The 26,348-nt window shown below is 37.6% G+C and overlaps 2 protein-coding genes across 3 annotated transcripts in view; both read right to left on the reverse strand.

The window, feature by feature from the left end:
- Positions 1-189: 189 nt before the first annotated feature.
- On the reverse strand, positions 190-14,929 carry lrrc74b (leucine rich repeat containing 74B). Its single transcript, XM_081611146.1, is given in 14 exon segments — positions 190-201; positions 896-964; positions 1,050-1,145; positions 2,046-2,124; positions 2,367-2,475; positions 3,178-3,246; positions 3,249-3,278; positions 6,781-6,903; positions 6,906-7,067; positions 8,878-8,934; positions 8,937-8,982; positions 11,854-11,876; positions 12,366-12,544; positions 14,901-14,929. Coding segments are annotated over 14 exon segments (1,083 nt in total).
- Positions 14,930-15,981: 1,052 nt separating this feature from the next.
- Positions 15,982-26,348, reverse strand: part of nos1 (nitric oxide synthase 1 (neuronal)) — a 56,198-nt gene continuing 45,831 nt past the window's right edge. For both annotated transcript variants that reach the window (XM_017306781.2, XM_017306782.2), the window contains 8 exons: positions 24,978-25,147; positions 23,500-23,710; positions 23,004-23,091; positions 22,359-22,480; positions 21,996-22,144; positions 21,542-21,736; positions 21,152-21,270; positions 15,982-19,395 (listed from right to left, as the gene is read on the reverse strand). In XM_017306781.2, the coding sequence (XP_017162270.1) occupies positions 19,380-19,395; positions 21,152-21,270; positions 21,542-21,736; positions 21,996-22,144; positions 22,359-22,480; positions 23,004-23,091; positions 23,500-23,710; positions 24,978-25,147 (1,070 nt within the window). In that variant the 3' untranslated portion in view covers positions 15,982-19,379. The remainder of the gene's footprint in view (positions 19,396-21,151; positions 21,271-21,541; positions 21,737-21,995; positions 22,145-22,358; positions 22,481-23,003; positions 23,092-23,499; positions 23,711-24,977; positions 25,148-26,348) is intronic.

Below are 26,348 nucleotides of genomic sequence, written 5' to 3' on the forward strand. Positions count from 1 at the left end.
ACTAATTGACCTAAAACTAACGTCATTTAGATTAGATTAATTTTATTCTGTCTTTTCTCTCTTTAAAGAATTAACTCAGTTATATGTTCAGTGGTATTTTCTTGAGTAATAGATCATCACATTATGCCATCCGTTCCCTTTGCTGTCTACCACAAAAAATATATTGAACAGTTATGTAATTTTTACACCTCATGTGATCCCCTAACATGGCAAAACAATTCAAATATCCAGCTTTTTAGTTGTATTTATCAGATATTTAAACAAAAATATCTGGCTTGGAGTTCATTTTTGGGGCGCCTGAGTGTGTGGGGGAGTTACATGCATCCAAAGTGACATTTTTCTGTATCTACCGCAGTTTGAGTTTGTCTTGCTGCTGTAAACAAACCTGTTACCTAACGGCGGACAGTGGTTCTTTCATAGCTGGATTTTTCTGTTAAACTAGTCACGCTGTACTTAAATCCTTTTTGTGCAACCCACTTTCACTTCTTTTCAAACACAATGCAGTGCTCTCTGATCCTCTCCATCATTTCTACCCACCTGCATTATATAACATCAAATCAGATCATATCATATCTAAAAAGAATCATCCTCAATACCTGCCCAATTTCAGAGACTTTGTGGATGATACGCTTGGTGCACTGAAGAAATGTCATTTATTTCTTTCACCTTTATATTAAAGTGACTTGGGATTTAACTAGACGTAATTATTTCAATCTGAGGCATAGTTCGTAAAAGAAATTAATCTTCATAAAAAAATTACTTTTCTTTAAGATTTTATCCTTTTCATCTGTTACATTGAACAGACTTCCTAGCTTTTTGCTGGCAAATAAGTACAGCAATTACAGTAGCAATTTTCAAGATAATGCTTTTCTGAGTATGCGCCTCCATGTTTTACTCTGAGCATTAGGAATATTTCTTTCACTGCTTTATACAAGTCTTCGAAATCCTGGTTGACTGGAATGTCCTAGAAAGTGACAGATGTAATGATCGGTTCGTCTTTGTCTATTGCAAAAAAGCCCGAAAAAAAAGTGGTAAAATGTGTCACTTACTGAAAGTTTTAATGTCTCCATGACTGAATTTTGGTTTTCTTGAACAGACTGAAGGATCTCGTTGCTCCCATCGACCCGGATGGGGCTTCTATTGATCTGGTGACAAACAGAAGTCACAAAGATTAGAATCAATAGTCTGGATTTGCACAAACATGTTTTTAATAACTTTTTTTTGCTGGCAAAAAGCTAAATAAATTAACATTTTTACACTGCACTGACGAATAGAAACACATTTACTTTATATTGAATTGTTAATCTTTCAAATTGGACAGGTACTAACAGCACAATATAAGTTAAATTCTAGATGCTAGAAAATTGTTCACTTATGAAAAACATATCTCTTGGGATACATATGAAACATATAGACATTTTCTGACATGCAAAGCAACAAACAACATGCTTACTAAGCAATAAAAAGTAGCAGGTGAGTATGATATAACTGATCATGTTACCTTTTCAAACCCAGCTGTGCAAATTGAAGCACTAATTTAGGAAATGCTGTTTATTAAGAGACCTAAAATGATGAACTTTCTGTACTTTCTACGCTCCAACAGCAGCGTACTTTACTTGTTAACCTAACAAACTACAGCTAATTTTATTCATACTGCCATCATCTTGACTCAGATCTCAAGTTTTTTTTAAAAATCTTTCATCCTTGTTCTCTTTTAGCTTTGCATTTGTCTCCCAAACTGAGTTAATTCGTTTAAAACCAAAGTATCATTTCATTTATATCCATGCAGAACAACTTTTCCTACATCAATATGCAGGAAAAGATTCCCAACACAGGCGCATAAACATAATCAATCACACTTGCTCATGCTTTTAACTGACTTCAGTCTTGACGGTTACTTTTCTTTCTCCCTGCGTGGCCATGACGCTTCAGCAGTGGTGCTGACATAAAAGCAAAGTACAGTGATCCGTTTATTTATCCCATTTTATCCGCTGCTGCCCCCCGTTGCTTGTGAAGCCAGAACCAATCTCTTTTCAACAGCTTACATTCAGGAGTTTGATTGCCTTGTTTACTTTGAGGCCCGTGGCGAGGTGGATGGCTCCCTCAGGGGGTATTCGGTTGTTACTGTGGCATGACAAAAATACAGATAACAGAAAAAGGGTGTTGGAGTGTGATGGAGGTAATCATAAAGTGTTATCTTTTAAATTATATTATTCAGTCAAGTAGCAGTAACCGCTATAGGAATTTGCAAAGAAAGCTAGGTTTTGTTGAAAAAGCAAAAACAAGAAATGTGTCTTTTCTGAATGCTCATTTTTAACTTGAACTTGTCTCTTGTGCTTATTCTGATTATCAATCCCAAGGAAAGCAAAGTTTCTGAGCTAACATTCAGCTCCTCCAGAACGTTGTTCTTTTAATTAGCCTGTCCCAAAGCGATGGCTCCTTCTCTGCCAAAGTCATTAAGAGACAGATCTGTTCCTGTTGGGGTAACATTTTCCTGAAGAACTCACAGAAAAATAAAATAGTGACTTTGCTAGAAAAAGATGTATCTTTAATTACCCAATACAAACATGTCACAGAAATACAAACTGAGCCTGAAAACCATTTTGCATTTAAGATTTACACCAAAATATTTTCCACCAAGGTTTTCTCAAAGTTTAAAAAACATACGAGTTTTTCATTAAAATGTTTGTTTTTCTGACATTTGGAGTAAAAAATGAATATTGCTATGCATGCTTGGTTTTAAAAACCGTATCTGTGCACTTGTATACAAATGCAGAGGAGTAAACTAAAGAAAGCTCTCAGGGAAGTTTACTGATGAGAATCCACTTGACCTTCTTGGCCATTAGAAGAAAAAGAAAAGTACTTCTCACCATCTCTCCTCTCTCTCTCTGCCTCTCTTGCTATTTTTTGGAGAAAACCTTTGCGCTGCTGTTTAAGGAGATGGAAGAAATAATTTAACACATTTCCCTTTGACATCAGGCGCATTAAAAGCCTTAAAATGAAAATAATATACCCTTAATGAGAACTTTGTTGATCTAGAGCTTGCAGTTTCTTATAAAATCAGAAAAAGAATAGCAGATTTATGCAATATTATTCTCCACTTCCAGGTCCTATTACTTGTTTCTTAGCAGAGTTTGAAAGGTAAAAACAAGATTTTCCAATTTTATTACCCCAAACCATCAGCTAACATCGTTGCTCCTTTTCTTCAAATGCGGTTCCAGACCAGAGTAAGTGATCTCAGACCCGGTTCTCGGATAGAGCGCTGCCAAAGGTTTTCCCTAAGGAGAAGGGAATAAAAATTTAGTCAACAACAACTTGGCAAAATGAAAATATCAAAAAAGCAAAGAAATCTGTCAAACTCTTTGTCTTGTTTGTCTGTACTCATATTGCCCACTTGTTTAGTTTTTGCATGTTTATATCAACATATCTGAATAACCATGCAAATGGTCATTATATTAGCAAAGCTGGAAAATATATTTGAATACTTTAGCAGCATTTTTTAATTACATTTTTATTTTAAATAAAAGTAATTAAAGCAGTAAAACCATAGTATTTTCTTTTTACCTAAGGTTCTATACTGTGAGGCAGCTTTTCTCATTATTCTATTTTATTTCTTTGAACGAAGTAAAAAAATTGTCATCATCCCATCAACAGAAGTATTTGAACATGTCTATGACTCACAAAAGAAGAAAAAAGCCCCACTTTAGACAACCCATTATGTAAATATTTAAAATGCATTAAAACAATAACATAAATGCCACAGAATTCAACTGGGCCTCTCTGTCTCTTTATGGAAGAGACCTCTCCAGACTCCAGATGACGTCCTTTTGATATTTCAGCAGGAGAAAAGGCCAAACATATGGAGATAAATCATACCTGCACATATGGCAATAAGACATGGAGGCATTCCCGATTTTGCACACTCATTTCCAATTACCTGCAAGAGACGTTCCGGCTCCTGCTCTGCCATTCTTCCAACAGCAGCCAATCACAAACTCATCCACATGATAATTGGAAGAGATTTTAATGAAGGTGCAACGTTCCTGACCTTTCAGTGCCACAGCCTGCTGATGTTGATGTGCAGGGATGAAGCTCCACTATTGCTGCAAATTCTTTTATAGAAATGGCTTTTTCAAGAAATCTAATAATGCTGGAGCTGAGCTTTCATGGTGTCATCGCTGCACTTTACACAGTAATTGTTCAATTCATAGGGCTCGACTGTTTATGCAGTTATCATTCAATCAGGCCAGATGGAGGACGGTGGAGATGTATCTGGAAGCTTTCAGCAGCCACTATGTGGAGGTGAAGCGCGGCGTAGAAAACAAGGTCATTAATTCATTCACAAACATTTGAAATGAAAGAAAAATTGTCAATAACTTTTAGCAAGAGTTTTGCTAAAATGTTTCATTTTAAAAAGTCAGAAGAGGTGACTTAGTAAACGGCAAATACACATTGTGGATATTTAACAAAATGGCCACAGTATAGTGACATTCCAGAGTCAATACTGGCGTTATTGAAAGTAGAAATTCTGGCATTTATATTTGCAAAATGCCAGATTAAAATAGGGAGAGGTAAGATTTTGTTTTTATTATGTTCTTCAAAGTCGCAATTTTAACTTCACTATAAGATTACTTTGCTTTTGGGCAATATGAGAAAGCTAATTTGTGAAGGCTTTGTAAGTTTCTTAATATTTTAGGCATCTCTATGAATGTAGATATCCATCCATCCATCCATCCATTTTCTTTACACCCTTGTCCCTCAGTGGGGTCAGGAGGGTTGCTGGTGCCCATCTCCAGCTAGCGTACCAGGCGAGAGGCAGGATACACCCTGGACAGGTCGCCAGTCTGTCACAGGGCACAGGACAGAGACACACAGGACACACAACCATGCACACACACACTCACACCTAGGGGCAATTTGGAGAGGCCAATTAACCTGACAGTCATGTTTTTGGACTGTGGGAGGAAACCGGAGAACCCGGAGAAAACCCACGCATGCAAAGGGAGAACATGCAAACTCCATGCAGAAAGACCGGGGCCGGGAATCGAACCCAGAACCTTCTTGCTGCAAGGCAACAGCTCTACCAACTGTGCCACTGTGCAGCCTTTGAATGTGTATATTTGAAGGTAAAACCTCAACCACACCGATTCTGTGTGTGACTTAATGGGGAAATTTAAAAGAGTCAGCAAATATATCAGGATGAGGACTGTGGACCTCCATAAGTCCGCTTCATCCTTAAGGTCACTGTCCAGAAGCCTGGAGGTGCCAAGTTCATCTGTTCAAACAATTTTAAATCAGATCAGCCATCGGACTGTTTGAGAAGAATTTGGGTTTGGCAGACATGAATGGGTTTTGAAATGTGAGTATCAACATCAGAAGACCTTGTGAAGCAGGTCAGAGAGTGTGAAATGAGTGCCAACATGAGCTGGAACAAACCTCACAAAGAGGAAGAGGGAATTGCTCTAAATTCATCATATATATCTCATATTACAGTTTGCAAATCCAGACTACTGTGCATCTCTTTGGAAACACGTGATTCTCTGTGGTCTGAAGAAACGGCAGCTAAAGTATTTTATTTTAAAGTTTTGGTGCCAGTGGGTCGTCTTAATGTACAACGATCCTAACCGCACCACCAAATTATTTATGAAGGAGAAAATCAACTTTGATGGTATGACCATTACAAAACTACTCAGTCTCATATCAGTTGGAGTTAAAAAGATGTGTGGTTGCATAGCAGCCTACAACCTGACTCAGTTACATGTTTTCTCAGGAGGAACAAGCCAAAATTTCCAGAAAATTATTATGAGAAGACTGTGAAAAGCAAACTCAAGATTGTAGGGCTAAGTGGTGCAGCTTAAAGAGCAATTCCAGCAAATAGTAAGAAAATGTGTGTAAACTCCTGAATTGGAGGGACATTTTTTTTGGGTGATTCTATCTTAGAAAAGTTTATGCGGTTAATTATATTGTGATAAAACTAGATTATGTGTGTTTTTACTGATTTTATGTAAAATTCTGGTTTCAACTCTTTCTAAAGAGTAACTTGTAAAATGTGTAAGTAATAATTTTGTGTTTAAGACATTTTCCTGTCAACAGCCACATACACACATGGCACTTTTGTGAAATGTTTGCTGTGTCTGTATCACATGAAATTGGATGAATATTTCAGGAAGGTCAAACAAAGAACCGTTTTAATATATTTTTCATGCTATTTTTTTAAAATTATTATGTATTATTGTGAGAAATAACACCAAAGATGAACAAAAATGACTTATCAGATTTCCATGGAGATCTGATGTTTGGGACTTATGGATAGGGTGCTGTGTTGCACAAATGTCAAATTGAATTTTAAGAACCTTTTCTGGCACATTTCAATAGATAAGGATATCAGAGGAGCAACTGTGGATTTGAATGAGAAAAATATCAAGACTCTGTGTTCCTGGAATGACACAAGAGCAGGTGTAGGAGAGAAAGTGTAAACCACAGGAGTGCAGAGGTAAAAAGTAGTTCTGCTTTAAGAGGAAAATTGAGATATTTGAAGGTTAGGTATAAACCTTTTTAACATTGCTACAATCAAAACAAAAAAAGAGAAACTAACATTAGGGGACCAATTTACCTCTTACTTTTTCCTGTCTTGTGGTGATGCAACATATAATTTACTGGTGCTAAAGTTCACTTATCTGGAGATGCTAATGGAAAACTTGTGAAAAACAGTGTAGGGGTCAAAATCCTTAATACCAGCTTATATTAAAAATGTGAGTCATGGGTAATGTTTCATTTTTTTAAAGGCTATGACCTGACAGAAAACACAAGAAACGTAACGTGGAATAATAATTGCCTCGCTACCTGCATGCTCTCCCAGAGCGTTGCTGCTTAGGTGGAGGTGCTGCAGCGTGGAGTTGGTGAGCCGAGATAGTCAGTGGACTGGTCTGTGAAAAGGTTTCCTGACAGATGTAGCCTCAGCAGGGTGCCATTTTCCTTAAGCATCGCAGATATGGCCCTGGCACTGAAATCCCCAAGATTATTGTCAGACAAGTCCACGTCTGGCACAAAACATGATCGGTGAAGCAAAAGTTGTGTTGAGGAAAAGCATGAGCATCTTTCAAAACTGCCTAAATTGAGTTTGATGGTATTTTTTCTTTCTTCACTTTACTTTATCTGAACTTCCTTTTCTTTTTTTTTTTTACTTGGTGGAGTAAAGCAAACTTTGAAAACTTGAAATCTTTTAAATGTGATATTTATACGGGAAGAGCTTTCCAAAATTAGTAAGTTCATCTAGAAATTATATGTTTCATTTCCTTTTGCTGGATGGATCTTTTAGAATTTACAGCAATAACTTTATTTTCAGAATGTTAATTCAGCACCATTCTGAACATTTGTTTCACATTAACTCATTGCAAAAGGTGATAACATTCATATTTATCGAAATTGGAATCTACAAAGCTAAGAAATTTAGAGGAACTGTCTAGAATTGTTATCAAGTAGCATTTTTCCATCCATCCATTTTCTTTACACCCTTGTCCCTCGGTGGGGTCGGGGGGGTTGCTGGTGCCTCTTCAGCTAACGTTCCGGGCGAGAGGTGGGGTCACCCTGGACAGGTCGCCAGTCTGTCGCAGGGCAACACAGAGACACACAAGACAAACAACACACACACACCTAGGGGCAATTTGGAGAGGCCAATTAACCTGACAGTCATGTTTTTTTGGACTGTGGGAGGAAACTGGAGTACCCGGAGAAAACTCACACATGCACAACATGCAAACTCCATGCAGAAAGACCAGGTCTGGGAATTGAACCCAGAACCTTCTTGCTGCAAGGCAACAGCTCTACCAACTCCGCCACTGTGCAGCCCCTAACATTTTTCCAATATATCAAAACAAAAACTTGATAGAATAAAGATTTGTTCCATGATTTATGTGTTGATACCGAGCCAACCATAACTTACAAATGATCGAAATGTGCTTTTGCTTCCAAAGAAGTTTAAAAAACATCATGTAGCAACTTTCTCCACTTGATGCCGGATGTTGACGCTTCCATTAAAAACCCTTTTACTGTATGTGTTTATCTGAGGATTAAATGGACCCTTTAGTTCAGAAGTGCTGATGACTTGCAAGCTATCTGAGGTTTGAAAGAATGTAAAATGTAATTTCTTTGGTTCTGGTCATTTGGACTTCTTAACTAGGGACATTTTGTGCCAGTTTATTGCTAACTAAGAGACATTAGCTATAAGACTTAATTATCACTTGCATCAGCATCTAAGCACAGCCAGCTTGAGTACAAGGCCTTTTTTAGGCTTTCACTATGCCGTTGCCTTCATTGTTGCCGTACACACACTGTGTTTTTGAGTTACTACTTGACCGAATTAATTCTTCATACATTTTGATGAAATGTGTGTTTTTGTAAACTCGCACATTTAGTTTCATCATTTTCCGCTACTGCGACAGACTGGCGACCTGTCCAGGGTGACCCCGCCTCTCGCCCGGTACGCTAGCTGGAGGGGCACCAGCAGCCCTCCTGACCCCATTAGGGGACAAGGGTGTAAGAAAATGGATGGATGGATGGATGGATGGATGGATGGATCATTTTCCGCTAATGCATTTCAGCATAAGGATGTCAATCACCACTAAGAGTTAAAATTGTTACATTGCATGTTTTGAAATTGGACTTCAGGGATCAAATTGTTTAATTATTTTTTGCAAAATGTGAAAGAAAGGTCTTCACATTAAAATATGTGGGTAGTTAATAAATTAGAAATATCACACCAGAAGGAATAACTGAACTGAAATTAAATTATTTTATTTTTATTAAAAAGTGCCATGCTGGATGAGACCAAGTGTGCCTGCTTGTGTACAACCACCTGTAATGCAACATTTCTTGTCATCCTGACTGCAGCAGCTCCGCCCATTCCTTCCATCCAATTATCTCGCAGGTTCAGGCAGTGATGAAGTGCTTGGTTGCCAAGGGAACCGAAAGAGCTTTGGTGCCCTGCGAACACACCACCCAACGCCGCCACTCCCCCCTCAAAGTGAAATCTTTTCTGTTTGTTCATGGAAATATGTTTTCTTATCTGGATTCCAGTTAAAAGAGTAGATGCAGGTGGGCAGAGAGACGCAGAGGATTATTATCACCTGTGTGGGACAAATTAAGCAGAAGGGAGCTGTGTGGAGGCAGGGGGTCAGAAATGAAGCTCACAGTGCATGGAAATTATAGTTTCTAGCTCGTTTAATTTGAAAGTCGAGTGCATACGCGCTCAAAATAATCAAAAATGTCAATTTGAACAGCTGTCATTTCAGAGTTTAAAATTTGCCTCAACTGGGTTCCTGGCTGAAAGAAAAAAAGTATTTATTTTTAGAAAAGTTAAATCTTTTTAATTTATTGCCACTTTTCTGCAGTTTTTATTACAATGCTCTATGCATTTCTTGGGAATCATGGTAAAGGTGTTTGAGAAAGTCTTAAAATAAACACATTTTAATCTTATAGTCTGTAATTGAATAATTTTGAAAAATACAACTTTAATTTGGTAACATTTATTTAGTGGGAGAAATTTCCACATTGTGAAAAATACATATTTACCTAGGGCGTAATATTCTGTTTACACCGTGGCAGTTTATTGAAAACAAGCAAACATTTTTTAAATGTAAGTTTTAGTTTTTACATTCCTCGGGGTCTAGATGAGTAGACATCTTGCATTTAGAAAATTGTTTGATTGCTTCTTCCTGGACAGCCGAGTTGTTACCTCCTTTGGGGAGCGATTTAATCCCAGGTTTCCTTACAAACTGGGGATTTTTAAGAGCTGCTGAAAAAAACAAAAAAACACTGACTGGACAGGATGACTAAAAAAGCCCCATATCCACGTATTCTTGGCAGAGCTGCTGGAGGAAACAGAAAGGATCTTCCAGAATAATAGCTATAAGAAAACAGTTTGCTGGTTGTGGGCTGTATTTTTTTTAATAAAACTGGTCAGCTTTCCAGCTAAATTCCTACTTTTTTATTTGTTGTGATAATCACCTATGAACAATCCTTTTAAAGCTCAAAATTATCCAATCATTTCCTCTTGCTGCACTGTTTGAGGCTGCAGCTTCAAACAGACATATAGCTTTTTCATGTGGCTCCTGCTGATGCGTGTTAAGGACGCAATATTCCTGAAATCAGTGGATCATTTTCCATCAGGTACCAACCGGCAAGGAATCAAGACGAATATGAATGAAGAATCTAAATATAAAGCAAGAACAGAAAGCCTTGCTAGCCCGCTCATTTTACTTGTAAATTAAAACCCACTGCTTTGGCTACAACCAACCACCAAAGAAGAAATGCAGACTTCTGAAGAGGGTTAGCAGTCCTGCTGAGAGAAGATAAGGTCTGATTTCAGCTTTTAGAAATAATGAGTAACACGGTTCTGTCCTTTTATGGATGATAATAATTCATCAGTACATTGCATCCTTTCTCTTTGCTTTCTGACTGCTGTCTTACTTAATGCAAGATATATATTTAACATTCACTGAATAACTCTTACTGCTACGGTAAAAGGTCTGGAACTGAACTGAAGTGTTGCAGCTCTACTTCTAACTGTTGAATTAACTAAATGTGTTATTGTGACTCAGAAGAAGCCAGCTCAGAGATATATTAACCTGGACAAAAGAAGGACAACGTTGGTCAATGCATAGATTTATAGTAAAACTGAGCAAAGAATAATCTAGAAGAAGAAGGCATCAAAAATACTCTGAGGATTTAGGAAGAACATTTACAGCATCAATCAAAACATGGTAATGAGAAGCAAAAAGGCAGGTTGAACTTGACTGAAAATTGCCAATAATTACCTCATATCAGTAACAGCATTCTTCAGATAAGGGAGTTTGAGATCAACATAAAATAGAAGTGATGGGGAAGGAGTTGACTGGAATGGGGAGTCACAGTTTTCTAAAGCATTTGGTGTTTATTTTTGATCTGAGAGAAGAAAGCGGCAGCTGGATGATCTCTGAAGCATACAGGGATAAACTGTCTGCTCACATTCAACCAAATTCAGCAAAGCAGGGTGGGTAGAGTACAAACAGACAAAAATCAAAAGTATTATGGGAGTTTTTGGATCTAAAAAGGATGTCAATATTCAGTAGACAGTAGCGGGGGAATCTCAAGAGAACCCCGCCGCTTATTTCTACCTGAAGACCAAATTAAATGCGGAAAGACACATAAAATAGTTCCTGCTTTTTTTTCTCTTAGAAATAAAAAAAAGGAAGAAGGTGAAGTTAACCAGTTTGACATATTGGGACTCGCAGTGTCTGGTTTATTTAAAATTTTTATCTGAAGTATTTTTATTCTGTTTTGATACATACTTTTAAAAGCTCTGTTGTGTTGGTCATAACTCAAAATTGCTGGACTTTTCTTATGAACAGAACTGCCACCCTATTGGAGAATACTCTAATAAATAAATTCAACAAAACAAGGCGTGGATTCTGGGACGGCACATGATGCACTATGTAGAATTTTGCTTTGCCTTTCGGCTCACGTTGACTCAAATCTAATACTGAAGGATTCAACCAAATCATGTTCTTGTCTTTGGATGGTTTATGAGATCTGAGCAGAGAATGTGTTTTGGTGTTGTTAACCATTTCATGGAAGCTGACTCCTTTCTCCTTCTCGTGAATCCACTTGCCTTCAATTAACTGAAAACACATGTTATAAACTGCTACTGAGTTAAGCCGACCTTTCCGTCAAATAATTTTCAGCTTGATTCCAGTGCCGGAGGCTCCAGCCCCAATGCATCAAAGACATCTCACTATTTTCTATGCCTTCCAGGAAAGGAATGACAGGCACCATTTTTAAAGTCTTGTAAGCCTTCGTGTAGCACGTCTTCCCTACCGAATCACTTGTCTCCTCCTTACCTGCAGCGTGAATAAAAGGCATGGGTTTCTGAATTTAAAAGTTGAGCCACTCCGGCAGCAGCGAAGAACCTTTTGGTTCTGATTTCAAAATCAAAACCCCATTTGGTTGATTTTACCCTGACAAGAGAACACATTCATTTCATTCATCCCAGACAGTTTTTGCTTGTGGTAAAAAGAGAGTCTGACACAAAGACTGAGATGAAGTCATTATGCAGAAAAGGATTCTGCACGCGTGGGTGGGCACATGGAGGGGTTTCTGTGAGAAAAGATGGAACAGATGGGAAGACAGGAGGGTTTTTCCTTATCAATGCCTGTTATGATCATGATCAAAACAAGGCACTATCAAGAGATGTAAAACCAGGGCGAAGCAGTTGAATTAAACAAGCCACAAAACAAGTGTTTTCTAATAATGAACATCACACCTCCGACTGTGAAATCTAATAGGTGTCTCACTCTATTTATCTTATTTTAAGCCATATTCAGTTTTACCACTAAGGTCCAGGCCTGCTTCAAAGTCCTCATCAGATGCCAGTCTCCTCTCCTGGAAGTTCCTCTCCTTCCTCCGTCTCTCCACTTTCTTTTTCGCCTCCGTCTCGACTGCTTTCGTCAGGGCTTGAGCGTTGGTCTTTTGGCCCACGCACATCAACCTCTGTCTGGCTCGATATTTGCTGGATGGAGAATGAGAAGGCAGCACATCGTGACTCGTTAAACCCTGCTTTACTGGCAGCCTAAGTGAGGAAATATGATAGATTTGCCGCCAGCAGAGTGAAACTGGTAACTTAATTCTGGACAACCGAGTCAATCGATAAGTGTGCAATGTTTTATCATGCCATTATGCAACCCTGCACAAGATATAGCATAGTTTTTTACTGTAGAATGTGATTCTGGATCTTGTTAAATAGTGCACTGGTTGTGCTAAAACACAACAATGAAATGCAATGGATGCAGTCAAGGCTGCACATGGAATGAAAGACTGTGAAACCAACCAATAACATCCCTAAAAAAAAACAAAAAAAAACATCCCTGTTTATAGGGAAAATCTTAACACACTTGTTTGGACACATAGAGAAGGTGCATCCATAGATATACAAGTTGCAGATGAAAAAGATAACCCAGCTGCTGAACTGCCTTGGCAAAGAACGAACTGTCTGTGTTATAAGATGTGTCTCATTTCATTTTATTTATTTCAAACAAGTTTTAAAAACCAGAACACAAGGAATTACTAGGACCACAGAAAACACGTGCATACATAACCCACTCATATACTCTTATTACTTATATTACTTTAACAAAATTTACAGTTTTTTCTTTTCTTGTGATATTTCTCTTTTTCTTTTCCATCAATTTATTTTATTGTTTTTGCACAGCACTTTGGTGCAGTTTTAAACCTATTTTTAAAGTGCTACATAAATTAACTTGACATTGATGTTCTGTTTGAAAAGGAGTAGGAAGAAGTGAACACTTTTCAGTCCTACCGCTTATTTCTATTTAATGAAATATATGACTTACCGACTCAATAATTACCAGAGATGTATGTAATTGTGTAACTAAAACCATGTTATGGTATTCATATGGCTGTGCAATGCATATATTGCAGGATGAATATTTAGGAATGCTATTTATGGCTCTTTTAAATTTAAGTTTTGTGTTTTAACAAACAGTAGAAGAAGCTGTTAATAGGAATCTCAGTTTAATAACATACAACTGAAAACTGATTCTTTTAGAAGTTTTATGTCCATTCATTGGGTGGAATGTGAACTAGCACAAACAATAAGGGAATATGTAAGTGACACAATTAAATAAAACAACTTGAAGTCTCCCCCTTCAGTCTTTCAACAATTTGTAGATGGTTTTCCCCAGGTTCCTCCATCAGCCGGTTCCTATACGTGGCACCTCAAACAAAAACACAAGTATAAATGAACCATTCAGACAGACATTAACTAAAGTGTGCACCCATTAGAAAATATATGTCTAAATGAAATAACAAGCTATACTAATAAAGAAATAATACTAACACGATGTGGTGGTGGTAGGAGCATCCACCACAGTCCAGTAGGAAAACCACGTCGAATTTTGGTGATTATCTTACCTTTACAATATACACTGCTCAAAAAAATAAAGGGAACACTTAAACAACACAATATAACTCCAAGTAAATCAAACTTCTGTGAAATCAAACTGTCCACTTAGGAAGCAACACTGATTGACAACGGGGACCCTCGTCAGGTCAATCAGTGTTGCTTCCTAAGTGGACAGTTTGATTTCACAGACGTTTGATTGGAGTTATATTGTGTTGTTTAAGTGTTCCCTTTATTTTTTTGAGCAGTACATTTAAATGGGCACCGTGTGAGCAAAATTCTGTTATTTCACTGAAGACATGTTTTCTATTGAAGACATAAAACTGCTTAAAGCTTTTTGTAAAGGGTTTTTGTGGCATTTGTATCCTTTACTATTATTAGCAGGCGCCACACTTGTGACCTTTTCACATGACCTCATTTCAGTAATCCTGACCTGTCCTTTGAGTCAGCATGCCTTAATAGGCATGTTTCAACCTGTTAAGTGCTTGTTTATGGAAGTTGTAGGCACAAGTTTGGTGTTATTTAAGAGTATTGCTTTAATAATGTATTTTCCATTTTAATCATATGCTGCCCTGTGACTGGACTACATAAAAGGGTAATTAAGAGATTTCAGAAGTGAGACACAGTTCCCCCGGTTGAATAAATTCATGAGTGCACAGGTCAAAAGAGCAATTTATTTAAAAAGAAATGGTTGTTTTTCTGCTTTTATTTCCTCGCCTCAGGCAAAGAAAGTGCTCAGATGTGCCTAGAGATGGTTGGTTTGACCTCCATTTCCAAAGCCTATTATGTTTTAGCAGGTCTGTAACATGCTTTGAATTCTCAAAGTCTCTCTGGAGCGTCTCAGTTAAGACGTTGAAAAACTCCAACACTGAAATTCCTCGAGTCTCACTCTGCTTTCATTTACATTTCAAGATACATTTCCTTTATTAAAGGTTTAACTGCTTACCTCTCATTTGTCCTCCATTTCTGCTTCATCGTCCAGAACAGAGGGCAGTCTTCAACAACTTCTTCCCATTAATCACGATTTCTACAGTGTTTGATATATTGAAATGACTACAAATCATGCATTCTTTAAGTATGAAAGCATAATTTTTCCCCAAATCTTTTTACTGATGTTGGATTCAAACGCATAGTTCTTCAGGGTTAGCACAAGGTACTCCAAGTACTCTTGTTTTGTTGACAGGTTGCTGTAGTACTTTGATCATCAGCCCTCTGAGCCTTGGCAACAACCACTTGTGGAGGCCAGAAGAGAAGCGAAGCAGGAAATGGCTCAAGTAAATATTTTAAAGCCCAAAAACTGACCTTTACGCTCAAATGCCTGAAGCTTAAACAGCGTCATTTACCTAGATAAACACTCTAACTGGGTTTGATTTAAACTGTCTAAACAAGAAAAACAAGCCAAGCAAATGTGTTGACATATTCTGGAAATGTTTCTCTTTATTTAGAGGTAAATGCGAAGTCCTTGAAGTCGATGCAACAAAAAGGTGAACAACAAAAAGGTCCTTGCAGCGCAGGCTGTTTGGATCAGTTGTTCACAGCAGCAGAGATGTGCAAAAAAACACAGGAAGAAACTCACCTCCATCCCCCCAGGCTTCCTCTGTACTGCCTCACTGAATGACAGCACTGGGAAATATTTTGGTTTTATACAAGCAACAGAGAGAAAACCACATGCATTTCTTTCATCAATACTGCTCCGTTACCCTCACACCTAAAGAATCTGAGAGAAAATAAATATTTCCTCTTAAACCTTTTTTAAAATCAAGCCAATTTTCATGATTTTCATTCAAGTATTCAAAATACATTCTTATAAAATATCGATGTGGTGCTCTATATCATACTTTGTATTACGTTTCTGGTGGCAAGAGTTACGCCACAGACGACTCTCATTCCAACTAAATGAGATCAAGCAATTTATCTATCTGGAATGGGATGGGAGGAGATATTCATCCAAAATGAGCAACAACTGGAGACATGGGAAACAAAAGAGCTGACTCAGATCACAGAAATAATCAGAGCAAATGGAGATATCAGTTTAAATCCTTTAATCATGCCATCTTTAATTTGAATAGAAGATACAGAAATTAATACACAGGACTCAGAAGATAAAGGAAAAGCATGTTAATACAAAGTGAGTCATAAAAGATAAAAAAGAAAATTGGCGCTTGCACTATATATTATTTTTTTTAAATTCAAATCTGACTAAAGCAGCAAATGACCAAAGCCAGTGTGGGATGATCTCTTTTCTCCGACCAGAAGCCTTAATTAGAACTTAAAACAATCGGACTGTCCTGCCGAGATCGTCGCCAAAATCCACGTGGGCAGTTTCCTGCTACCAAAACACCATCTGGAACCTCAAATTTGCAGGCTAGTGCAAATGTCAAGTCCATGTTTGAGATTTGTTTTTCTTTTAAACGAACAATGAAAGAAACAACAGGAGGAATGAACAAACATACCTGAGATCAAGCTCGATTACATCCACTCAAATATGTGCACAGGAGATGATTTTTGGGGCACAAGTAGGCAGGCAAATACACACATGCTGACAACCAGACAGGGTTTATTGTACAGCGAGAGGGGGGTCTCACTTAAGCCACAGGAAAACATGCAGAAAGCCAAGGGAATGAATAAATGAATGAATGTACCAAATGTTGGCAAAGAGGTAATGTAAGGCAAGAGGCAGACAAGTAAAGATGCTGCAAACGCATTTTCTGCATTTTTCTTTAAAAGCTTCATTGGTGAAGAATGTGCAAGTCGACAGCTGTCGGATACGATCAGGGCAGCATCATTTGCTTTCCTTAATGTTTAGCTATGAAGCAGCTAATTCTTGAGAAAACAGCATCGAGGGAAAACGCTCTCCAGCTTGCTGATAATCGAGTAAATATAATGCTACAGCTGGGATGCAATTAGCCAAGCAAAAAGTTTAAAAACATGAGTTGGCACTCTCAAAAAGGTAGTGAATTCTTCCCAACAGCACATTTAAAGCTCAGTATGTTACATTTGGAGGTTTTGTTCTGTACAAAAGCTAAAGTGTAAAAAATAAAAAGCTGTCCACATGAGGCGAGTTTTCAGGTTTGGTAATGTGGAAACAGATTTTCTACAGCATCTATTCTACAGTAAAACCAAAATCTTAAACTTATATTCCTTTTATGCATTCTATTTAATAACAATCTGTCACCATTACCAAAATGCTTTTATCTGTATTTTATCACTGGAATAGTGGTGAAGTGCAAAATGATCATTTCTGCATAAATATTCTAGCCTTGTGTTGCAGATCAAAGTTTAACGATGACCTTTCACAAAACTCAACCTTCTTGCTTTTGTACTCACCAGGAAATCGCAACGCCAAAACCTGAACAGTAATTCTTGCAAAATTAAGTGTGCCAAACTCGTCATTTGATTAAAGTAAAGTTCTGCAAAGCAAACTAACCCCCCCGCCCCCATCATGAAAGCTGATGTTTTTTTTAGCTGCTTAAGCTTTGACATTGGTAAATGCTCCATACCTCTGCCTCTCTACAAATATTTGCAGCTGTTGCACTTCACAACTTTCTTTCAGCTAATTTTGCAAGCAAGTAAGTTAAAGCAACACTATGAAGGGAACTAAAAGGGGTACGTTTCCAGGAGGCTGCAGTAAAACGGGTAACTGACCAAACTATTCGAATGATGGAAAGTATAGTTTTAGGATGAACATGATGATCTCTGACGCAGTTTATCCTGGAAAGAACAAATAATCCATCATAAACATGATATACCATCTGATACTACAGCTTTACATTATACATCTACTTTGGAGGTTTGTCTGATGTCACTGCTTAGCCTTACAGCCCATTGGATGAATGGATCTGAACAGTCTATGTTTGCATGCCCAGCATTTTTGTGAATCAAGATGTAAATATATGGGAAACTGCCAAAAACCATGCTCACAATATGTGAACATGTAATAATGCAAGTATATAAACATTTATGTAAGAAGTTGTGTGGGGATGTGTGGGCTGTTTCTCACACACACACACACACACACACACACACACACACACACACACACACACACACACACACACACACACACACACACACACACACACACACACACACACACACACACACACACACACACACACACACACACACACATTCCAGCTATGCAGGAAAGGAGGCTACCAAGAGGAATATAGTTGGTGTTTTCAAGCACGTCCACAAACTGCCAGAGCTGCTGAAGTGCCTACAATTTGCATGCATTGACTGAGATAACTTTATTGTAATTGTGGTATGTAGTGTGCAAATCAGTGCTGTATAAAAAGTATCCGAGACACTGAATCAACATACACTTCATCTTAATATTACTTGGATCAATATCATAAAACAAAAAATCTTGTTTGTGACATCCTCTCCATAAAGCATTTTATTAAACCCTTCAACAAATCCCAACATTTTTTAAGCCATGATCCTACATGTTTTGCATGACTTTATTCATTTGTAACTCAACAATTTATCAAACAATTTGCCTTTACCATAATTGTAAGCGTGATACATTGTACCCTAGTTCACACAACATTTAAAGACATATAAATTTGTTCAAGGCTCTTAAGATTTTAAACACATTTCTGTTTTTTATTTAGGACTGAGCAGCTCTTGGATTTCATTGTTTGGAGAGCACCAGCTGAGACATGAAAATGTTATGAATGTTATGACAGGATGAACATCCCACTAAAGAGCACTTGCCCTGAAGCTGATGCCTTCTGATGAACTCCCAGTGGCACATTAATAGATGCGTTCATCGACGCTGGGACCAAATCACAATTTTCACTATTTAAATTTGTCAACACACCAAACTTGTTTGTAATTTTTTTTTGTCCGTCAACATGCCTGTACATGCTTCACTGTCTTAACTTTGTCTACTTAAGCCTTTATTGATAATAAAACCCCCAAAAATATAGCAGATTTACCATCCCGACACATTCCCAAATGCAAAGTCGACAAATTTAATACAGAACCTTTTTTTTTTAAATCAATGGTGCACATTTTCTTGCAAATATATAACCTCAATAAAAGCCTTTTAACTGCAACAATAACACAGAGTATATTATATTATATTTCTTGATTATATTAATTTCTTTGTCATGCATTCACAATGAGGCAGTTCATTACACTAAGTGCACACATTATGAATCATAATGATCAATTTGTAAATTTTTGGAAGTATCATCAACAAGCAAAAACAATATCAGAACAGAACATTTCCAACTTGCTACAGACAAAGTTGCAGAGCCCAACAGAACTGTTTAAGTGGTATATAAAAAAAAAAAAAAAGAAACAAACCCCTTTTTTTTTTTTTTTTTTACAGTACAAAAATTGGCACAGTATTCTTAAACCAGTGTTGCCGTGTCCTTCAGACTGGTTGTGTTCAGCAAGCCCTCCATTCATCGACCTATGAGCAGAAAACCCTGAGGGAGGAAAGCAAAATAAGGAGAAAGACAAACGGACACAGAGAAACAGAGACATGGAAACAAAGATGTTACAGTCATTACTCATCCAACGAGCAGTGGCTTTGATGGCCAAATGTGAAATTCAAGTGACAATCCACACAGGAACCATCGTCTGTGATGCATTATGTTGGTACTTAATGAGGCATAGTGGCTGTGTAGGGCCCTTGTTTAGCTCTCATGGCAAGGGTATATGAAGTGTATAATCTTGAACTTGCAAAAACAACGTCGGAAACAAAAACAGAAATGGAACAGGGCCATCCGCTTTCACTTTAATCCTGTTAGTTTAAAAAGGCCTCTCTCCACACGTTTCTATGGTTACCCGCTCTGTTTTCATCCGGATGTCGGGGTGACAACACGCTGCTGCCAAACAACTCCAGGATGCAGATCAGAGTTGACTTATAAGAAAAGCAGTGCTTTGAGATCCATCTCAGTGGATTTATCTTCTGAAATCCAGACAAACCTGCTGTGACGTCCGAATGTCAACAATGGAAATATTATTTAAAAAAGGAAAAAATAAAGTGATCTATATCTTTTATTTATTTATTTTTTATTGTATGTGTACAGGACTGTTCCAGTTACGGGTACGAAGCTATGCCAGAATTTTAAGAAGTTTAAAATTTGCTTATGTTTTCCATCATTCATATGGTTCAAAGTCCTTTGAGGTGTGTAGTAATGCAGCAATATCTCTCCCCTACCTGCTGCAACCTTGAGTTGTCTGAATGTGTAAGTGACTTGGGGAATGTAGCTCTGGTGTAAAGTGCTTCAAGTGGTCAGTATGACTAGAAGAGTGCTATATAAATTCAATTTACCATTTAGTTAACAACTGTAAAAGCATGTAACTAACGGAGCTCCAACCTTCACTTGCAGCATATCTGTTAAGCTCCCAACTACTGACTTGCTAGGTAATTTCTTTTTCTTAATTCTGTATATCAAAAGTAATTGCAGTGAATACTACATATATTACAATTCTTAAAATATTTAGTTATTTAGTACTAAATGAAATTAACTAAATTATGAAATGATGGAACAGAAAATCTGCAAGATAGTAAGTGAGGCATCATGTCTTCAGCGATAAATCTCCAGTTTAGTCATTTATTAGAATAACGACTTTCAATATTTTTCTGGTCAAACCAGTCGGTCACACTTTAATTGAAGGGTGGTGAATAAGACTGACATGACACTGTCATAAACATGTCATAACACATGCCATAAATATTCATGAAGGCTTATTCATTCATGTTCATGACTGTTGTCATAAAGCGTCATTTGGTAAATTATGACACTTTTAATACAAATTTGACATTATTCAAAATGTCTTTGTCATGACAACTTGACATTAACCAAGAAATCATTACTGATATAAATTTGTTATAAAAGTATTACTGATTGCACTTTAAAAATTAGGTAACTTTATGTTATTAAAGGTAAAGTTTAAACAGTAATGATTTCTTGGTTAATGTCAAGTTGTCATAACAAAGACATTTTGAATAATGTCAACTTTGTATTAAAAGTGTCATAATTTACCGAATGACGCTTTATGACAACAGTCATACATATTCATGAAGGCTTATTCATGTTCATGACAGGTGTTATGTCATGTTTATGACAGTGTCATGTCAGTCTTATTCACCCCCCTTCAAATAAAGTGTTACCAACCAGTCTTTTACTCTTACAATTGAAAATGATGAAAAACTAAAACTTCCAAGGCACTTACTCATCTGAGTCCTTTTTGTTCTCTTCAATGTAGGCAATGGACTCTGAGCGAAGTCGATTGGTGACCTCATAGGTGCGCAGAGTGACCCCAAAGATGTCCTCGTGGTATCGGTTTTCATCCTGGCAAAAACAAGGTAGTGAAGGTAGAAGAGTGACATGTGCACGATGAGAAATTATGAAAAAATGATACCCAGTGGATAGCAAGTGACTTCATTAAAAAGTCTGGATCTACTGAACTTTGACTTATTTGATACATTTTGACAGGAAATAATCTAATGGCCTTCATTTAGAAGCTCATCTTCTTGTTACATACATACTGAGGAAATACTAAAAACAAAAGCTGTGCAATTCAACATTTCCAATCACAATACATAGTGCAGTAGCTTCTTACCCTAAGCTTGCTGATGTAGAATCCAGCGTCCTCTATGCTCATTTGACCTTGCTGCTTGATGATTTGCTGGACGGTCTTCAGAACATCTCCTGCCATTGTTACATCCCCACACACATAGATGTGCCCTCCTTCCTTCCTCAGGCACTGGTACACAGTTTCAGACAGATGCTCACGCAGCACATCTTGCACATATTTCTGGAGCAGTGAAGAGACAAAGTGTCAGGACAAAAAGGGGGAAAGTTAATTGCACTTCGACACATGATAAAGATAAACTAAATGTTGAAATGTTAAAAATACGATGAACATCAAAATAAATGACCTGCAGATTTAATTTGTATTCTTTAGAAATATCAGGAACTGTTTAGCCAATCCAACTAATCAAAGTTGGATTGGTAAGAGTGAAATAAACCTCTCAAGTTACTTCCTAATGCTTCTTGCCGTTTGGTGGTTTTACCTTTGGTTTGCCAGGTTCTCTGGAGTACGCAGCGTAGAGCTCTTTGAACACTTCCCTGTTCTTGGCCTGCAGAGTCTCTTCCTTGTAGATGTGATCCATCTCAGACTGTCGACAACCGAACACCAGGATCATGGGGCAAGACTTAATCCCTTAGAGATGACAAAAACATGACAAATGAAACTGCAATAGGATCAATGCAAAGTGAGTCATTGCGAATGACTTGATTTAAACAGAACACTGAAAAGCAATTATCTGAAAATCCGATGAATACATTTACGATGACACGTTCACAAGTCGTTCACCGGACATTATGGTAAGATTCTCCTCGGTTACTGGCTGAACAAACAGGTGAAAATGGCCCACCATTTTGCTCCAGGTCGTATAGTCTTTGTTGCCAGAAGCTTCTGAATGGGGCGATGCCCGTTCCTGGACCCACCAGGATACACGGCGCTTTGTTGTCTTTTGGAAGTTGGAATGACGGTGCACTACGACGACACAAAGGATCAAAACGTTTCATCACGTCATCTTGGCGTGTTCATGTGGCAACAGAAAGCATGTGATGTAGGTTAAAAGTAATATCTTTGGCCGAAGTGTTAGGCTGTGTGTTGCTCACACACTAAAACCACATATGCTTACTTGGTGTCTGTCTGCTCAAATAAAAACACTTTGCAAAGTAAGCAGACTGTGTAATCATCAGACAGGCTGGCTTTCTAAACACTTGTCAATTGGACTTCTTTGCTTTGGGTATTCTTGCAAACCTCATTTAGTCAGAAAAAATATTTTAAATTATAATGAACAAACATTACATGTTCACGTGGAATTTCAATTTATTAAAATTATTAAACACTACAATGACTGGGAAAGGATTTTGTACAGGAGTGATGAAGTTACACCAGAGCGGTGATGTTGATGGCTGAAGGATGTGTTTTTTAATTTACAGAAGGAAAAAAAGTGGCATGAATTTTACACTATGTTTTTGACAAAAATGTTTTTCATTTCAGTCATTACCTGCGGACAAAACACGGTACCATTTCTCCTTTCTCTATCCTGTTGAGCCACGATGAACATACTCCGTGATGGATGGGTCCTTGCCCACCTGAAACAGATGATTACCAAGTAATCACTTTACCTTTTTCTCTCCAACCTGCCTCCCACTCATTTGAAGTGCACAAACTAACAGGAGAAGAGTGGCCCTAGCACACCTACAAGGCTAAAGCCATCTCTTATTTTCTCTTACAGAAGGAGAAAAAAAATCACTGTAATACAGCAAGTGGTCATGCAATTATAGTAATATGCTAAAATAGCGCAAATACCAGTAAACACTGGTTCATCTGTAGCCATTCCCTACATTACCTGTTTAAGATTACAGGTGTAGGTCTGTAAGAACGACGTGCAAGGTCAGATTATACAATTGACATTCTGACCCACTTGGAAATAAAAAAATCCTAAACTATGCAAAAGCTTTTACCAGACACACAACTTTGAAGTACTGGTGGATTCTCACCTCTGGTACGATAAGAGACCACAGCCACTGTGAGGTGAATCTCTCCTGAATACAGATCAGGAGAGGAGCTGATGGAGTAGTAGCGAGGTTGCAGCAGGGGAAGCTGAGTGAGCAGCAGAGTCGACGGCATCTGGATGGAGGGGAACTCGTCCAGCACCTCCACTAGCGTAGGGTTGTTGTACCACTTCCATTCCTCGTACTCCTGCAAACCCTGGGTTTTCCAGAAGGTAACGGTATGAAAAACAGACTGCATCAAAATAACAATATGTACGTCTTTATTTATCTTGCCGTCTTTTGCATAAATGCAATGCATTCGCAGTGAAAGGCTGAGAAAAAAAAAATGGAGGAATTTCTTCTTTTTTTTAGTCACGTAAACATTTCTGCTGGTTCGGAAGCATGAAACAGCAACAAGCAGAGCCCATCACCATTCAGAACTCAACTGTTTTGTGTTACTTATATTTTGGTGGTGATGAATTTGGGGCATTGCCTCCAGGCTAAGAAAGCAATAATTTGAACATTGCTTTGTTTTCAAACCACTAATGAGCGACAGTCCATTAGGATGTCTGTGGAATCCACAAGTCTAAATCAGTTTTTGAACAGCAAGTGAATTTTGCATAGAACATTGAGGGCTGAGCTTTTTCACCTTAAAAACAGATGAAGTTTGGGGGCTCTAAACATTACAAAAGTGATTTTCGCAAACCAAAAATCTTTCAAACTTTCTGCCACACTTGTGAGAACAAGTTTATCATCTTATTCTGACATCCTAAGACATGATAGGCAGGTAACCTATGGCAACACGGCTAAGACTGGTTTGAGATCTAAACTAAAAATCAAAAATGATCCGCACTGCTCACTGTACTGTACCATTTTATTTTACAAATTTAGAAGCCCTCCATCTTTCCCTCTCACTTTAGTGACAGTGATTCTACGCATGACTCACTTCTTGGCCTCCTCCAGCCTTTTTCACACATCAACAAAAATGGAGGGCGACTTGTGGGAGGCACCACAATGGGGGGAGGACTCCTGGGTTAGAGCGATCAACAGCTCTGATTTGGCTCCAGTTAACTCCTACTGCATCCATTTTCAATGGTGCAAAGTGCATCAAATCTCCTTTAAGACACTGAAAAGCATCTCCCATATTTTAGCAAACATAATGAAGGGGATCTTTACTGTTGCAGCTTAGGCACATGGTGAATGAAAGATGTTAGAATTGAAGATCATTCATCCATTGTCTATACCCACTTATCCTCGCAGGGTTGAGGGAGACGGGCTCATGTCAAATGGAAGATCACATTAAATGAAAATGCCAAAGCCACATTTTTGCAAGTATTAAGCTAAAAAATTGAAAAAAAAAAAAAAAAAAGTTTTAGATGAACCCTTTACCATTTGTGGCCACAAATTGGTGAATATGCTTAAAGTGACATCTCAATAATTGTCGATTGCAAGAGGAAAGACAATAGAATGGCATGTAAATGTACCTTACTGAGGATTTCTAATTTCCTTTTCTGCTTGTCGTTGGTTGCCAGAGCTGCAAACTGCTGCAGCAGCACAGGGGTCGGTGGAGTGGTGATGTCCAGAAAGTACTGAAAAGCTTGGTTGATGGTGCAGGGAGGAATACGGGTCTCATTGGTCCAATTACTTATAGCACCTGCCGGTAAAACACAAAAACAGTAAAAGAAAAATGGTCAATTCAGATTAGTTATGCCAATGCATGAATGTAAAGATTGGTTTTAGTTATTCTCCCAAAAAAAAAAAAAAAAAGCTATTTTAGCTTGTTTTTGAGCTACATTGACTTGCAAAAGTATTTATATTTTTGGACTTTTCCACATTTTGTGGTATTGTCACCACAAAATGTACATTTTGTTAGGATTTTATGTGGTACACCAGAATGTAATTAACCTTACTTGTATAACTAGGATTTGAATTGATGTTAAGTATTTTAATTTCAATCTTTTTGGACAAGATATTTCTGCATGTAAATAGGTTTTTTGTTGCATCAAATTAAATGAATTCTACCACGTTTTGCATTTACGGCCAAAACGTTTTGAGCCCATGGTTCCAGATCAACTTTCTTTCTGCATCCCATCCATTGCAAATGGGACTGAAACAAAACTCAATGGCTTCTGTTTGCAGGGACTTTCTTCGTGTCCCTATAGTGCTCTATCTAGCCTTTTTTTTCTTGGAGAACCTTGCGAAGTAACAACAACAAAACAAATCCCATAAGAAACCTTTATTGTATAGCTTTACTAATATAGGCGAGTAAATTACATAAAAATATGGATTATTTTTACCAAATGATTGATATCAGTTACTAGTATCAGAGTACAAATGCACTCCACACCAACACCCATGTAGGATCATGGATAATTTCCCTTCCATTTTAGAACTGTGTGTTATTTTGTGACGATCACAAAGAATCCAATAAAAAAACATGCTAACATTTTTTGGTTTTAACAAGGCAGTTTTTAAAAACAAAGGGTTTTAATACTTTTTTTTAGAAGTTATCTCTCTGCTGTCTTCAAGCCTCCAAACCACCATAACAATCTAATTCCTTGCATTGAAAAGGGAACATAAAAGTTTATGTAGCATTATATTATTGTGTTAAAACTGCAGCCCATGAGACCAAACACCATGGAAGATCAAATTTGATCTATGTACATAACTCAAATGAGAACAGTTGCATTAAGTCAGCGAGGCTTCAAAATTACAACGATACTGTTTTTATTTTCTAATCAAGGAGCAGGTAATAAGATAAGGCTATGAGATAATATCTCGATGTTATTTTGAAATCTGCCGTATAACTACTTCACATAAAATGGGCCATTAAAATGAATCATGGTGGAAAATAT

Source organism: Poecilia reticulata, chromosome 9, assembly GCF_904066995.2.
Source record: "Poecilia reticulata chromosome 9, P_reticulata-male-v2, whole genome shotgun sequence".
NCBI lineage: Eukaryota > Metazoa > Chordata > Actinopteri > Cyprinodontiformes > Poeciliidae > Poecilia > Poecilia reticulata.